The sequence below is a fragment of the Punica granatum genome, chromosome 2 (assembly GCF_007655135.1).
Source record: "Punica granatum isolate Tunisia-2019 chromosome 2, ASM765513v2, whole genome shotgun sequence".
NCBI classification, from domain to species: domain Eukaryota; kingdom Viridiplantae; phylum Streptophyta; class Magnoliopsida; order Myrtales; family Lythraceae; genus Punica; species Punica granatum.
Genome location: NC_045128.1, coordinates 4,161,753 through 4,179,035, shown reverse-complemented (window position 1 = coordinate 4,179,035; position 17,283 = coordinate 4,161,753). Strand labels below are relative to the sequence as shown.

Genomic DNA, 17,283 nt, shown 5'->3' with positions numbered 1-17,283 from the left:
TTTGATTTGTAAAATTGTCTTTTCCCTGAATCGATTTTGCAATGATTAGAGTTTTTTTTTATTATTATCCTTTCACAAACTTTATCACCACCACATCAAATAACAATTAAAAAATTGTGATTTGGCAAACAGCAAAATCTAAGATTGATATTCCCAATCCTTTCAATATCAATATGTAGTGTCTACATAAAACTTAGCCTTTCCATTGGATTGAGATACTTCCAGGAAACCATGGAGGAGATAGAAGTAAACCGGGGCGAGAACCTCCTCTGCAGTCCATACGGTCGAATTGCATCAACAGACAACTATCTGTTTTGCACAGAAAGTCGTGGACAACAACCAACTTCTTGCCCATGACATAAACACGCCAGTTACTGAGCGTAGGGAACTACTGCAGAGCAAGGGCTATTCTGCAATCAGGCCCTTACCGGATTCTATTATCTTATGGCAAAAATCAACTAGTTTTGACGAGACTGGAGAGAGAACAGTTGCATCAGATCCTTTTCCCAAACCGATTCATTGCACCACCGAGAACCGAAAAGGACATGAATACAAAAATGTTGCACAAGGATGACCAACCAAATGCAACCAAGATTCTATTTCCCATAGCAATTTTACATAGTCCCAGTGAAAATAAGTGATTGTACGTAGATTCGAGAAATCCTCAGGGGATATTTGGTCGGGGTTTCATGTTTCGAAGGGCATTTAGCTACCTGCTCTCAGGGAATTCGCTCTCGTAGGTTTCGGGAACCTGCTCCAATTCAAAGACATTATTATGAACATCATGATCAAGCAATCAGCGTTGAGGGAATTGAGAGTCGAGGTTGCTGAATATGCTGAAGCATAAAACCTCAGGGGAGAAAAAAAAAAAAAAAAAAAAAAAAGATTACCATGAATGTCGCGGTGATCATCTTCCCAGCGAACCATCTACCGTGCAGAGCACGCTGGGCACTAATTGCAGATTGGGCATTCTCAAACCGCAAGTAAACAAACCCCGCGCTATTCCTGCTCATCAAAAATGGAAATTTTTTCCAGAAAGGAAAAGGAAAAAAAAAAAAAGCCTCAGCAAGTGAATTAACGAAGAACTTCATGGAAGAATAACTCGAGGAAATAAATGACAGAGTGAATGTCTTAAGTTACATATATAAAGGTAGTGCAATTGAGATGAACTTTAATTGCTCATATGACAAAAAAAGAGGACTTACTTGTCCACGTAAATGTGCTTGAGTTTGCCGTACTTAGAGGATTCTTCCTGGACGTCGTCCTTGATGTCCAAATCAAAATCAGGCTCCGTCTGGCAAAATACAAGGTCTTACAAATTATAACCCACAAGCGAATGATCATCAAAAATTGGCAGAACAGACATAAGCCAAACCTCTAAAGTTGGATCGAACATATTCTTCAACAATAAGCATTCGCTCGGGATACCGATTGAATTAATTGTAGGAACCGCAGCAGGAGGGACCTGAAGGCCTGTGAAAGGAAGTCCACCAAGTGAAGGAACAGCCGACTGCATCAGAGGAGCAACTGCCAATGGGACCACTGGCAATGTTCCAACAGTTGGTCCTGAAGGTAGAACGGCAGTGGCATCATTGACACCAGTAATGCTGCACAATACATCAACTGAGCTGCTGAGAACAGTAACAAAATGAAGAAATTATGTCAACGAAAGAAAAATGAGCTTTATGAACCTTGCTACAGTGCCACTGCGGTCCAACTTCTTCATGAGCATGGCTCGGGAAGATGCATTTAAGGACTGAAAAAATAATTACAAAAATGTATAAGCATTTTGAGTCAGAAATAAGAGGTACATGAGAAATTTAATGGAACTTTGAATACAGCAACTTTTTTTTTCTTTTTTCTTTTTTTTTTAGGGGGAATAAGGGAAAAGAAATTGGTCATGACACATGGATAAACAATAAGAAAACCCAAATCAAATCAACGGGGCACAATGCTACATGCTCGTTTAAACTTCATATAAAATGGCATCCAACGGATGGCATGTTCCCATGATAATTATATGCATGCCGCCTACATAATCGGTAATGGTCTCAGGAGATATGCGCAGTTTTACATGACAATCTACCCTCCAAAAGATAGGCCTAGAACTGTGACACGGTTAACAGTGACGATAACATATTACTAACCAAGCCACCACCATCATCATCGTCGAAATCCCCAGAAGTCGGAGCAACATCTTGCGTTCCTGGTTGATCAGTAACGGCTGACACCTGTACGAAAGAGGAAAATCAAGTCAAGCTCAAAGAATTTCCATGACATTCTTGTTCCATAGTATTGTTGATCACTATTTGGGAACTTCATGTTGATGAAGCAACCGAAATTGTTAACAATCTCCCAGGATTAGAGTACATCACAAAAAAAAATTCAATTAAAATGGAGAAACTTTACAGTGCTCAGGTTCTAATGCACAAGACAATTCTATGCAAACAGGGATAATTATGATACTCCACAATAGACATTTAACAAGGTAATTGGAACCATAGCCTAGAAATCAGAGCAGATGTGTCAGAGAGCAAACGTTAGCCATGAGACTTCACCTTGATAGTGCGACCAGCAATCTCTAATCCATTTAAACTCAGCGCATTCCGGGCATCCTCCAGGCGTACAAACTGGCATAGAAGTTGCAATCAAATGATATGTTATGGTGCGCACGAACTCATTAGCAGAACGAAGCACTGTTAAAACCCTTGAGTTCATGATGGAGCTTGAAGCGGTTTCTACAAGTTCCAGTCAGTTGTATTTAGTTTAGAGCATCTCTGAACACTTATCAACCTTCTTAAGGCCAATATAGTGTATATTTTTACTAGCCTTCACCATCTTTGCTCCTGGCGTCATTTTTATTAGCCATCCAATATTTCCTTCCAAAAGGCCCTCTCTCTCTATCTCAGAGACCTCACATAATTTAGTTGATTATACGTCTACCAGACATTTTCGGATTCTAACATTGCAAGCTCACCATAAAATTCTTCTACAGTATATGGAACTGCAACGCCATCTAATGAACTAATTCTATTATTTTCAACGAGGAGAAACATAGAGGTGCAGCAATAAAGATTTCAATCCCTTACCTGAACGAAACCAAATCCTTTACAATTTCCAGTTTCATCAAGCGGCAACTGCACCAGCTCAACCTCACCAAATGGTTCAAAGATCTGAGCATTCAATAGAGTAGCACGTTTAAATAACAGCTTATTATCAGAAGCATCAGCTGGATAATTAAGCATCTACTTCTTGTTCCAGACAGAAAGAAACCGAAGCCATATATCAAGAGAAGGGAAAAGAGCTAATTTCAAGTCATAGCTTCATTATAAAGTTGATACGGATCATAAGTGTTATATCATATCTATAGCATGGTGCCTACATCTGAACAATTAAGTTGGTTACAGCTCCTAATATGGTGTCAATTTCTATGCAGGATTGAAAAGTATATGTTAACAAAATCACTGATTGAGCCAAAAAATGTGGGAGCCTGTTATGCAAACATCTGCCAACTAAGCAATAAGATGAATCAGTCCTGGACTCCTGACTCTTATCAGCAGCATGATGTACTTTTTTTCAGATGACTATCATACTTTGTATTGATCTATCTTTTACCTTTTTGAGCTGATCTGATGTCAAATTGGAATGAAGGTTGCCAACATAAAGCCTTCTGGCACCGCCTGAATATGGACCTATTGAACCCCCTGATGCAGCAGCTGCAGCAGCAGCAGCAGCAGCAGCAGCAGTCGATTGAACTAAATTCTTTTCAGCTTCTGATGGTTTCACCATCACTGGTATCCCAAGAAGAGGCTGACCAGACAATGCTATAGCCATAGGGACAGACATTGCATCATAGAACTCAATGTACCTGTAGAAAGTTTGGCAAGAGGTTTCAAGTGGTCATTTCATAATTAATGCATCACTTGTAGTCAGCGTAAGACTTCCATAATCTTTCAGATCCGTTAAGTTAAAATTATCCTCAAATTCCAACGAAGTTGGCCTGTTGAGAACCCATAGTGGAAAATACAACTACCAATCTATCTAAAAAGATATCTATCATCTTCTCTTATTTATTTATTTATTTATTTTTGGGTTGACTTGTCACCTAACAGCAAGAATCTTTCATGAAATAATTTACCGATCCTGGCTATGAGCCCATGGAATAAATCTAAAATTTATTTCCTCACGCCTCTATCTGATTATTTCAAAAAACACACATCATACTTGTTCTATTCATCTACTGCATTCAGAAGATAATGGATCGGCATTCCATTCCTACTTAGCAAAAGGGCCTCTACAAGTTAGTCAAAGCACAACCAAGATCACAGTGATTGGCAAAATAAATGCCATCAAAGATAATATTGGCAAATCAATTACAAGGAAAATTAAGTAGATTACAACACATATATGGAACCTACCCAACCCCTTTGGATCGCCTTGAGATCCTATCCATAATTAGGCGTACATCTCGCACCTGCAAAGTTTAGATTATAAGAAAAATTGAAGATGACATAACCACTCAAACCAGCACATGGAAGTAAATTGTTCAACCAAAGATCTTAATAAGATCAGCATGTACTCTTATATTTTGAATGATCATGAACATTTCATGATTAGGACAATAAGTTTTGCGTAGCCATGATCTTGCTAGATTTGAAATCCTCTTTTCTTCGTTATGTTTCCCCAATATATTATCGTCACTCAGTACTGAACTTTCTAAGCAGTAAACTCAGGGCAAGAGTTCCACTGATGTTTAACTTGAATAAGTAAAATCGAATCCATTCTTCAATAGTATCTAATGTGACAGATGCCGTCTTTAAATATATGAGAACTGAAGTTAGACAAGCTTTTTCTAGCATCAAAAGCATCCATTCTGGATAATATTTTTCACAGCAAGAAAATTCTTCTTCTTGTCTCATTCCTCTGAGACACTGCATGAATATGAACAGCAGAAAAAGCTTCAAAAATACCTTGCCAGCCCTTGAGAAGAATTCATAAACATCTCTTTCATCTGCTTTTAGATTAATCTGGAGATAATATGATATTATGTTAATTCATTGTCTATATCTGCTATAATTGTAAGGTAATGGCACTGCTATTTAATGCTTGCAAGAATCATTATAACCTGATAAGCAAATACTGTTCTCTGGTCACGCTCAGGATCAGCCTCAGGCTCCTCTTCCTTCTTATCTTTATGCCGTCTACAAAATGATGAAAAAACAAGATGTTTACCTGAATAATTCTTCATTACAGAACAACAGTACCATAGTTAATATAATCTTGAAATAGAATATACTCCGCTGAAAATAGAGCACTTTTTGCTGCAAAGAAGAAGCTTTTTTATCAAAAAGACTACATGATAAGATCAACTATCTCATTATGACGGCCAAATTTTCTCCACTTAAGTGAGAAGGCCGAACCCATGGAATGTAGTCCTGCAGAGAACTACACGAAGTTATTATGAAGGTGCAGAGTCTTAAATGTAAAGTACGGAAAGATCTTAAATCTATTTACAAACAACCAATACCAAGTAAATAGTACATAATCTGACCTCAAATGATATAATAATGTCAAATATTATACCTTCTATAAACAACTTAATCATAAAAGACAATGGCCTCATCATGTTGCACAGATTGCAGTGCCAAAGGACCTAATGACATTAGTTTTGAACCTGTTACAACTTTTAATTCCAGAAAAATATATATTGTAGATACAGAAACAGAGTGAAACCCATAAATAGTAAGGAAAGAAGGATCCAAATTTGTGAACAATGAGGTTCAGCATCATGACTCTTGAATGAATTAATGATGAATACCGTTAAAATCATTGATCAGTATTTTCATAAAGTACTTTTATAAACTATTTCGGAAGTTTTTTCTTCTTTTTTTTGTGGGGGGGGGGGGGGGGGGGGGGAGATAAGTGTTTCAGCAGGATTAAATAGATAAACAACTAATAAAGTTATAAAAAGATGAGTTAAAGCAAGAAACATCAGGGCCTGTGGTCCATACTATATAGCAACCATACGGCGATCATGTTATGATGATGGTAAAACAGGAAAAAGAGAGAGGAACCATGCGATGTAACAATCGTAATTCATATCTTACTCCCTTCTTTTGTTAAAAATTCACTCACAACAATAAAGCAATTTCTGCCTATCTAGATCTTCAGCAACAGTGAGACAAATCATGCACGCGAAGACGAACCCAAACAACTATTCTGTACAAGACATTTTCTTGGTCAGCTAAGTAACTACAAACCTACTAATGAGATCTTGATTACCAAAAGGAAACCGATATGAGCTCTACAATCATCAAAAACCCAAAATAGGAGCCTGTAATAAAGCAACATTAGATAATCATCCTGAAAATCTATTTTGGTCCACTGCAAAACCCACTGAGCATCGGTTTTCCCATAAGCATCAGCAGACATTTGTTCTTAAGCTAACTTTCTCCCCAGCATTTCTGCAGCAGAATAAATACAATTAAGAACCTGAATCCAAAACATAATCATGTTATGATATCAACCCTGCCCCTGCCAAAACCCTCCAATATTGAAACACCATCCTTGAAGAACAAGCTCCCAAACAGATTCCCCAAAGCCTATGATGAAAAACCTAAAGACCATGAGCAGAGTTCCTGGGTCTGGCCCATTTGCCAAAAATATCATCGGAAGATTGCTCTAGCACATCTGCGAGTTCCCGAAATCTACTTTAGATTATTCAGAAATTTTAATAAGGGCAAACAACAAAAAGGAAAAAAGAGATACTGAAAATTCTATTATACAAGAAAATCCAGCGGAACGCTTATTTTCTCCGATCTATACGGCAAGAAAATTTTCACACGATAGGTTTGTTGGAATATATTAGCCTGCCCATATGTAGCAATCTCTTCATATTTCAGCAGCAAAGGTTTCCATCTCGGCTCCAGCCATAAAAGGCAAGAAGTGTGTCACAGTGTAAACAAGATTTACAGATTCATTAAAGACATCAGTAATCATGACCATAGCAACACAACTGACAAGTTCAGCTGCAATACATACTCAACATGCCATGCCAGACAACAATTGAAAGATTCAGGATAAAGCTATGATAAGAAAATGGAAACGAGTTGGAAGATAAATGAATGGAATATTTAGCCAGATAGAGCAAAATAATTTTCCATTATGCAAGCATCACTATGAGATCTATTTAACTTTACTTAGAATTCTAAATTCCACTTGAATCGTTACCCAGATAGATCTAAGACTATCAGGCTCTACTTGTATGTGAGGAACACTTTCATATACATATAAATAACTCTTAGGCACCACTTAAGTGCTCATAACTTTCATTATTTTAAAGATAAGAAAGAGAAGCCAAGTGCTTCGAATGCTGTAACCTATAAAAGCTTTTGGTCATCGTAAATGCAACATGAATCTCATCCAAGCAAAAGGTTATTGAAAGAAACCAAATTGGCAAGAAACAGTTAAGCAATTGCAAAGTAAAAGAATTAACCAAGACATAGAAAGCACCTGTGATCTCTCTCTCGTTCCTTCAAAGGCTTCTCACGATCCTTTTCTCTCTCCTTATCGCGACCCCTTTCTCTGTCCGTCTCATCCCTGTCGCCTTGACGCTTATCAGAACGGCTTCTACTTTCCCTTTCCTTCTCCCTGCCTCTCCTCCTTTCACTATCCCGGTCCCTGAAACTTCGGTCCAGGTCCCGGTCCCCGTCCCGATCTCGGTCTCTGTTTCTTCCCTTGGCCGTCCCATTTCTCTCCTCCCTATCCCTATCTTTCTCCCTCTCCCTCTCCTTGTCCCTATGTTCACGATTGCTTTTGTGTCGATCCCTCTCTCCATCTCTGGATCGTGAACGGTGACGAGAGCCATGCAGTTCATGGTCATGGGATTTTTCTCCTGACGATTTTGACCGCTTCAAGGAATGATCAGCATCATGCTCATTATCATCACTTCTATGCTTAGAACTCCGACGTCGGTCTCTGTCCCTTTCTTCACTGCCATTAGTAACCTCTTTCACTTTCTCCAATTCCGGGTTCTCCACTGTCTTCTCCAGATACTCATACTCATCAAAATCCATTGTCTTATCTCTACTAACTCCAGCCGCTGCTGAAAGTACCTCACTTAACAGACCTTGCGGCCTCGACTCTACAGAAACATGACATCAATAGTTTAACCGAGATGCCAAATCAATAACACCAAGTGACTCATTTCGCTTATCCGATCCATGAAAGCATAAACAAACAACCAACAGTATATTCACGAGAGAAGTTGACGACAAGACCCGACCTTCACAGTGAGTTTCAACCCAGTTTCAATCTAATCCTTTTACCGGCTAGAAAACAAGAAACCTTCATAGTTCATCTTCATGCAGAAGCTAACTGCTGACCCATTAGAGTAATTGACAGGATACAAAGAATAAACTAGGATTTCAGGAACGCACATAAATTCAGTTGTCTCAATGCATTAAGCAAACATAGAGCATCAACGGCAAACCAATCTCTGAACAGGCACAGACCGACACAGAAATATTGAGCTTAAAATTGTTGGGTTTTGAGTGAATGTCAGGCATTGACCTGAGGCGACGAATCAGCAGCCGTTGTTGGTGTTGAAGATTGAATTGCTCGAACAGAGTAAGAAGAAGACGAAGAAGAAAACTGGGAGGTTTTAGGTTTCTAGGGCTTATCGAGCTGAGCTGAGCTGAGCTGCTTCGGGGGAAGAAGATGGACTTGAGACGATATGCCCGACCCGTTTTGAGAATACCCGACTTCGGCCCGTTAGTACCCGGGTTTTTTTATTTCGCCAAAAAAAAAACATTTTTGCCTAGTTTTCAGTTAAAACTACTTTTCCTATTTTAAAAGTTAATTGAAAAAAAAAAATTGTTTATCCGCTTCTAATGCATAATATGGTTGGTACTGCCTACGGGGGATCGGACCAAATAGTGAAAGCTAACAGTCGACGGGCATCGGACCAAATAGTGAAAGCTAACAGTCGACGGGCAGTAGTTCGTTCCCTTTAGAGATGCGTGCCTCGATATGTTCTCAATTGGTTGGAACCCACAAGTAGATTGTCGTTCGATTTATCTTACAAGACTACAAGTAGGATAAGTTATGGCTATAGCCTTGATGTTTATGCTTCGTTTAACTTGCACGATTCCGAAGAAATGAATTCTGGAAGTCGAGACACCAAACTGTTTTCCACATTCTGCATTCATATAATATGATCGAAATTGGTTGTATAAATGCGGCAAAATCCATAATAACTATCCTCGTTAACGGATCACACTCGGCTTATTATCATCAGATCGAGAAGGATGTCATTACAGCATCAGTGAATTATCTGCTGCTGCAGACAAGAACAACACAATAAAGAATGTCATTGACTCTCGCCGGTAAAAAAATGCAGCACCCTCTCTCTTCTACAACATGCTTTGCTCAGATACATTCATCGAACACGAAATAATGACTCGGCCTGAATAGTCTCGCCTATAACACGGTCACGAGAATTTCTTATGTTTGTGTAGTTTAACGCCATGGCTTAAAGCTCACAAAAGCTTGTCGTGTTCCCACAGACTGCTGGAGCTACTGCTGATTGTTCGAAGCATTACTTCTCGGATTGCTGAAGATTCCAAAACTCTGGCCAGCGTCCTGGGGGCTGGGACCTTCAGGCCTCTGTACTCGTGGCTTCTGGACCTCACCAGGAGGAGCCCCTGAATTCCTCGAGAAATTAGGATAAGAACGTTCTTGCCTCGGAATATCCGAGGGCATCCGTGTCCTATCACGCTGGTCAGACCTGAAAGTGTCTCTCGAACCCCTACCCCAGTTACTGTTGTCAACAGAGTTATGCGGTGGAAACCTCCTACCTTGTTCTGTCTTCCTGGCGTATCGATTCTCTGTTACTTTCTGTGCTGGAGCTGTGTGCGCTTGTGCTTGAGCAGGCCTCTGAAAGTTTGAGGAAACGCCACGATTACTGTTTGATCCCGGATTGAACATTTTGCTGGAATCGTCATTGCCTTTATCCATAGACCAGGCAATCCCAACTTTTCCAGGCTTTTCTTCACCGTGGAAATTCTCTTCCTCGGTTTCCTCAGATCCCGATACATGGAAGTCCTCTTCTTCCGGGATAGAACTGCTATCACCTGATGCCAGCGCCACTTGCTGCCGCTCTATCTCAGCATTTACGTCAACCTTCTTCTTCCCACGTCCTTTCTTAGTACCAAATTTTATGTGCCTTACAACAACGTAAGCCTGCCTTTTCTCCACCCTAGGTCCACTTTCAACATGAGACACGTCTTCAATCTGCGAAAAATTGCTAACAGAAGGTCAGACCCATAAATAAGATACTTCGAAAAGAAAGCCCAGAAGAGAAGAAGAATATCAACTACTAGCGATAGCTCATACCAAAGTAAAAACTCGAGCTAGCAAGCTTCCCAAGTCCTGATCTTCGGTACCAGTCGCCATGCACTGTTAGGAGGAGAGGCATTTTATGATGGAGATCAAAATTCATATTACAAAAACTTTGTCGGACCATCCAAATTTGGACTAGGCATCACAGGAAAAATTGCAATCATATTCACTCAAAACTGTCATTATGTGAAAACTAAAAACAGTCCCAGAAATAAGATGGGAGGTACCTTCACACGGTAGCCACGGTCCATCAGTCTTTTAATCCCATCTGCCTTAACAGCCAGGTCTTTTGCTTCCTGTTAACAGGAAAATCGTAACAGAAAGAAATGAATAATTAGTCTTCCTCGGTATTAGAAATACAAACTTGCTCTATAACTGATCATTCCTTGGAATGGGACATCGTCTTAGAAATGACTGGAAACATTCTTATCTGTATAAGTAGTATCAAGGGCAAAATAGTTTGCAGCGAGTGCGTCGGTTTCTAAAAATAAGAACGATGTAAAACAGATATCAGGGGAACAAAATAGGAGTGTTAAGTGAAACTGACTTACAGCCTTTACAGTAAACCGAATTTCTTTGCAAGTCCCTGATTTGACAGTCGTCTGCATAAACAAAGGTTTAACATAAACATAGCACATAAATGAAATACATAAAATGGCAGAAAAGGAGCGTGCCTGAAATACATGCAAAGGTTATGCATATAAGGCGACCATCAGCCAAAGAAGCACTGAGATCGTATATTAAGGAATTAGACCACCTTTCCCTTGGCTTTAGCACGCTCCTTTTCTTGCAGTTGTTGTTTGTACCTCTCCATATGGTAATCCATTATCTTAACAACAGGAGGATTAGCACTTCTTTGAACCTGCCAAGCACAGCAAGTAAACGAAACAAAAATCATCAAATACATCAAAGGATCCAAGTTCAAACAGATAAAGGACAAGAACAGTGGAGCTAAATGAAATACTGATGTTAAGCCCACCACAGCTGTCTCTCGGTCCAATTTACCTTCTATTTTTCCTTTTACTTACTTTTAGTACGGGCATTGTTGCTCAAGAAATTTGCTTATAACATTTATCCCCCACTCACTTCACAAAAATAAATCAGGAAATCTCAGAATTCGACAGTAAATAAAAGAAAAACTACCCACTTCACCTGCGTATCGCACTAGATTGTCATTAGTAAAAGAAGATTAATATGTTTCGTTACATAAATTGAGGAGATGAATATATTTATCAATTCTATTTGCAAAAACTTTGTGAAATCATCTTAAATTAATTAAGCGGTAATCTATTTCACCTTGTAAGTTCCAGGTCAGATTGATTCATTAAACTTTTTCCTATCAAGTTAACAGCATATATCTTCTTCTTCATGATTTCTTCTTTTTTCTTTTTTTCTTTTTTAAAGACATTAGTCAGTTTATGCTTTCAAAACTTACTCAATTCAACATAGGTGGCACTTGTATCCCTGAGCTTTCAAGCTAATTAGTTCCCTTAGAAGATTTGACGATTCTCAAGTTTGAACGCAGCTTTCACACGCAACTTTATCTAAGCTATGTACAGAAAATACAGATTTCCCCAACTGAGTTAGCCTTCAGAAAGGAGAGCATGAAAGTCGATGCATTCTGTACATAAGACAGTAGACATAACAAATGCATTAATCATATTTAATTTAAAATTCATGGTAGTTAATGAGACTTGTAATTTCTAGGTAGGGGCTAACTCAGCTTAGACACTGAAATTGGAAATGACACTTCAATTTATTAAGATTCCTTCTGCATCTTAGAATAAGTAGTAAATTACTCGTACGATTTCTACATTTTAATTCAGAACAAAATATGGAGCTCAGGATTGATGGAAAAAGGAGACATTGCAAAGCCTCTTTCATCTGCCGGAAATAATCATGGCTGATAGTAGATCACTCAATTTGGAAGAAGGGCAAATGCTGCCAGCTCCAGGAAGATAAGATTTTAACTCTCCCGTCTCAGTAAGACATACCCTTCACTATTTACTAAGCAGTTAAACTTTCTAAGAAATAAACGGTTATTCAGACTTGAGTGTAAGGCTTGAAGTAAACATGTACCTCGACCAAATCAAGCTTGCGTGCTCTTGCTTCCTGCAATGCTTGATAAAGCGGGACAACGTAATGCCCTGCATATCAACTCATGTTAGTAAAACTTGAAATCAAACATTTCGGTGCTCATTCTTGAATCATAAAGAGACCATCCTGAGTCTGCCAGTGATGGATAGATGCGGCACTGCAAATGTCATTCTCTCATCTGGTATTCACGACCCCATCCTAATCTGAACCCAGTTCTAAATATAGAAACTCGCTCTATGGACTTCCAAAAGCAGAACATAATTCATACTTCCATACATGTAGCAATACAAACTACAGATTTTCAACAAAATTTAACTGGGTACTCGCTCTATTGACTTCTGAGAGCAGAACATAACTCATACTTCCATAGATCAATACAAAACAATTTCATATTTTCGAGAAAATTTGAACTGTGGTACTTGGAAGAACACCTAAACTGAATAGCAAACCAGTATACGAAAGATATACATCTCGAATAAGTTTCATAGACTATACCTTCATCGGTCACGACCCGAACTTCCCTAGCTTTAATTTGCTCATTCAAACGACGGCAGCTCGGCTCCCTCTCTTCCTCCTTCGGCTTGGCCTAAGATTATATCACCAATTTAACCCAAAAACATCAAAAATCAACTGAATTCACTTCGCAAAAACTAAAACCGCTAAATTTAAAAAGAAAACCCACAAGCACCCGTAAATAAAGACTTGCGCAGACAAAGTACTAAATCTTGTTTTTCCACTTCCGAGGAAGACAATTTCCCGGGCTTCCACTTTCCCTACTAAATGGAAAGGGAGAAGTGGGAAACTTTTTTGCTTCCCCAAATCATCTTGAGAAATGAAGATTAATAACGACCATGGTGTGTTGCAATTCACCTGAACTGGCGCAGCGAAAAACCTCACATTGCTGCAAAATCCGGGGTTGTCTCTCCTACGAATCACCGTTAAAGGGCTTTCCTTTACATCGATCAAAGTAACTGGAGCAGTGTAATGGCGTAAGGAGCTGCGAGAAGCTTGAAGGCAGCATTGCTCGATGCGCTGCGAAACTCGTGTCAGCTGCGACTGGCTGATCCGACGCCAGAAGACCATCTTTCCGCTGTCAACTGGAGTCAAATTTCCGGCATGCACGCCTCAGAGAAGTGGGCTTCGCACGGTTGCAGCGGTGGACGGAGATTCGGCGTCGTCGGACAAATGCCTTAGGCCGACATCCGTGAGACTGCTTGCAGCTGTGTCTTGTCCAGCGAGCAAGACCCCGCATGGTGAAAGCAGTACTCGTAAATGGGCTGGACTTAGGAGTTGGTGGGCCCAAAGAGAGGATTGGGCCAGAGCCCATTTCGTCAGTGGATCCATATCCGAAAGACGGTGAAGTCGACTCACTGCTTGGTCGTAATAGACCGTCATCACATAATGTTTTCAGCTTGAACGTCCGTAATTCTCTAGTCCCGAATCATCAAAACGGATGATAAACTCGATGTCGTTATACTTGTTCGGAAACTACTACTGCATATGTGTGTTGTGTGAATTGTCCTTAGCTAAAATTAACGTAAAAGATAAGAGTTTTGATTTCTTGTTCAAATCGATTTAAAAATATATGCACTCAAAAAATACCTCGTTTTATTAAAAAGATTGCGAAAAGGACAGTTTATAATCTTTTAGTATACTTCTTTTTTTCGATGAGTATCTTTTAGTGTACTTCATTTGTAAAGAAAGTATATCTCCATTTCAATGTTGATTTATAAGTTTTTTTAATCGGGTATTAAATATATAAAATTATAGATACCTTTTTCTATCCGTGTGGTGACTATAGCCTGTTTAATTTTTTAAAGGATTAGAGATAGAAAAAAAAATCCACATGTATAAATTAGTGGGGAGAAAAAAACAAAAGAAGTTAAGCCTCAGCGTCACCTCGTGCGTCACGCCTTTAATCCTAGAGAAAAAGACCAATTAGATTTATTAATCTGTCTGGCATCAAGAATTTTCAATCTGTGGACTTCAAAGTTCCAAAATTAGAAGTAAGTTCTATCAAAAAATATTTTTTATTATTTTTAATATTTCAAGTGTAATAATAATTAATTTATGATTTCTTTCTATTGAACAAGTTTGGGCCTCTAAACTCCTTTATTAAGACGTACTTTCTAATGCTAGTGAAAGTATATAATTACAAGGGACATTATTATGAACAAACAAAATATAAAACAAAAAAAATCCAACAAAAGCATACTTGCAAAAAAAAAAGACAGAGAGCAAATAAATCACTTATAAAGAAAATGCAACGCTTCAAAGTCAAATGTTCTTTTGATAATAGGCATTTGAAGCTTTTTCGATACAGTTACTATTATATATGGACTGACCTAACTCGAGTCGAACTTTATTCGTCATAACTGATTGGACTTCTGGAAATAAGATGTGGGATTAAAATCCGAAAGAAATATAGAAAATGTAAATAAATAATAATAATATTTTAATAATGAAAAAACTAGAAAAAGAATATTGTTGAGAGTTTGGAAAAGATCACTAATCTCCCTCTCATTGCTATGGACTAGTTTTCATTGTTTACTACAATGTTTACGATAATATATACTAGGCCATTGAACACGTGCATTGCATGAATTTTATGAAGAAAATTTATTATGACATACTACGTATTAAGATAGTAATCTATGTTGATTTATAGTTTATATTAATATATATATATATATAATTATTTTTTATACTATATAAACTTTTAATAAAATAAATTTCACACCCACGCAATAAATATTTCATGTAAATTATTCCATAGATATGATCATAATTATCAATTCAACTTATTTGAAATAATTATAAAATCCAAAAATGCAAAATTCCTAACTTTAGTTAATAAAAAATTAATAATCATAGAGTCTATAAAACATTAACATTTATTCGCATTTGTCATTTTCTCACTCATGTTTCATGTATTAAGTTTTGTGAATTTAAATAATTTTAGATCGAATGACTAACCATTTCGATGAAAGATTTATTTAATAACTTTGCATTTGTCATTTTCTCTCATGTTTCATATATTAAGTTTTGTGAATTTAAATAATTTTAGATCAAATGATTAATAACTTCGGCGAGAGATTTATTTAATAACTTCCATAAGGCTAAATGGCTAATAATGATTATTAAAATTAATTAAGTAAGTTTAATAATAAAATTAATTTTTTTAAAATTATGTATATTTATTAATTAGAATTCTTCTTTAATATTTCTTTTAGATACATTTTCTTTAACTACAATAATAATTAATATTATTCAATAATAATAATAATTAATATTATTCAATTTCATTATAATATACTAATTTATTAAGATATTACTCTTCTATCCCTAGTTAATAAGGTTTATCACAACTATATATAGATATATTTAATTACAATAATAATTTATATTATTCAATTTCAATATAATATACTTATTTATTAAGACATTTACTCTTATATCCCTATCTAATAGGGTGGAATATAAATTTATATCATATATGTAATACACTAATTTATTAAGACATTATTCTTCTACCTATATTTAATAAGGTGAGATACAAAAGAAATTGAAGATTACAAAAGCGGGGTAAAGAAGCCCTGGAATATCTCCTAATGGAATAGGAGCAAGATAATAAGGGATCGACTAGAGAAAATGGACTCCTAACGGATGATTAACAGCTCTCCGAGACAGTCAGTTTGCACAAAAATTTCCTTCACGATACGCGAGTTTGATCAACACTTCCCAACTCCGAGCGAGCAAGCTATAGATATCGGATAGTAGTTTCCTTAGTGACTGGGCACCGAGTGCCTGGGCAGTGATTAGATCTTGAGCACAAGCTGAATTAACCTCGAGAATCAGTCTTCGACAGCCCAAAGATCATGCCAATTCTAGTCCAAATTTCATCCCCCCACAGCTCCGCCACCATGGACATCGATATACCAACGCTTTGCATAAAACCATCGATTCAATTTCCATTCGAGTCTCGAATCAAACCACCTACCCCAGCAATCCCTAGATTCCTTTGAGATGCCCATCAGTGTTCAATTTATGCCAGCCCTCTCCAGGTTTCTCCCAGCGAAAGAGCACCCATCGTTTAACAGAATTAGGAGAAACAAGCTGATCTAGTTTGCTTGCACTAACAAAACTCCACGATGTTTGAATTATACGCCCATACTCATCATGCGGCCTTCTAAAGTCCTCCTAGAATATCTCCTTATTCTTCCATTGCCGGAGGAGCCAGCATGCCACTACGAAGATAGAATCCTAGTTCATCCGAAAGTAAAATAGGACCAAAGGTTTAAGATTCATCACAAGCCAATCACACAATGATTGCGCGAAGAAGGACGAAAGCATCGACTGTGGGAGGAGTCTAAGCCACATATTTCGAGTGGGAAGGCAATCCCGGAGAACATGGAGAGTCGATTCTGTCGTTGCATTAAAAAGCCCACATAGTGAGGAAGCAGCAATGTTGCGTTGAACTCGATTAACATTAGTGAGGAGTCGGTCATTGGCCACTAGCCAGAGAAACATGCGAATTCTCTCAGGCCCGTCCCCAGACCAAACGTACTTCCACGGCGAATTAGGAACTCGTCGGTGCTGGACCGCGACAATGTTATAAGCGGATGCAACAAAAAACTCACCCGAACAAGACAACCTCCAAAACAAAGAGTCTGGTCCTACTTAAATTTAAGTACTTTGACTAAATTTCAGTGAATATTTGATTTCATATTCATAGTCCACGCAGTATCTTAACGCAAATTGAACATTACATGACAAATTCAAGAG

General features: G+C 37.9%; 2 protein-coding genes across 2 annotated transcripts; both read right to left on the bottom strand.

The window, feature by feature from the left end:
• Nucleotides 1-120: 120 nt before the first annotated feature.
• On the bottom strand, nucleotides 121-8,723 carry LOC116196175 (RNA-binding protein 39). Its single transcript, XM_031525767.1, has 14 exons — nucleotides 8,572-8,723; nucleotides 7,513-8,143; nucleotides 5,126-5,201; nucleotides 4,971-5,027; nucleotides 4,419-4,474; nucleotides 3,616-3,868; nucleotides 3,090-3,173; nucleotides 2,559-2,630; nucleotides 2,148-2,231; nucleotides 1,692-1,756; nucleotides 1,376-1,607; nucleotides 1,206-1,294; nucleotides 891-1,005; nucleotides 121-751 (listed from the first exon to the last, which is right to left on the bottom strand). Exons 2-14 carry the CDS (start codon nucleotides 8,073-8,075, stop codon nucleotides 710-712), a joined length of 1,788 nt encoding a protein of 595 aa, XP_031381627.1. The 5' UTR covers nucleotides 8,076-8,143; nucleotides 8,572-8,723; the 3' UTR covers nucleotides 121-709.
• Nucleotides 8,724-9,223: 500 nt separating this feature from the next.
• LOC116197181 (translation initiation factor IF3-1, mitochondrial) lies at nucleotides 9,224-13,736 on the bottom strand. Its single transcript, XM_031527234.1, has 8 exons — nucleotides 13,369-13,736; nucleotides 12,994-13,084; nucleotides 12,481-12,548; nucleotides 11,159-11,263; nucleotides 10,953-11,003; nucleotides 10,629-10,697; nucleotides 10,396-10,458; nucleotides 9,224-10,293 (listed from the first exon to the last, which is right to left on the bottom strand). Exons 1-8 carry the CDS (start codon nucleotides 13,579-13,581, stop codon nucleotides 9,577-9,579), a joined length of 1,377 nt encoding a protein of 458 aa, XP_031383094.1. The 5' UTR covers nucleotides 13,582-13,736; the 3' UTR covers nucleotides 9,224-9,576.
• Between the last annotated feature and the right edge of the window lie 3,547 nt (nucleotides 13,737-17,283).

What these genes read in the sequence shown, in the direction of transcription:
- LOC116196175 (XM_031525767.1), bottom strand. Translation starts at nt 8,075, where the DNA reads ATGGATTTTGATGAGTATGAGTATCTGGAGAAGACAGTGGAGAACCCG. An exon ending in CATCAGATCAGCTCAAAAAG is followed by an intron (nt 3,174 to 3,615) that starts GTAAAAGATAGA and finishes TTGAATGCTCAG; the next exon opens with ATCTTTGAACCATTTGGTGA. An exon ending in AAGGATTTGGTTTCGTTCAG is followed by an intron (nt 2,631 to 3,089) that starts GTAAGGGATTGA and finishes CTTCTATGCCAG; the next exon opens with TTTGTACGCCTGGAGGATGC.
- LOC116197181 (XM_031527234.1), bottom strand. Translation starts at nt 13,581, where the DNA reads ATGGTCTTCTGGCGTCGGATCAGCCAGTCGCAGCTGACACGAGTTTCG. An exon ending in GTGCTAAAGCCAAGGGAAAG is followed by an intron (nt 11,004 to 11,158) that starts GTGGTCTAATTC and finishes TTGTTTATGCAG; the next exon opens with ACGACTGTCAAATCAGGGAC. An exon ending in ACCGTGGCTACCGTGTGAAG is followed by an intron (nt 10,459 to 10,628) that starts GTACCTCCCATC and finishes TCCTCCTAACAG; the next exon opens with TGCATGGCGACTGGTACCGA.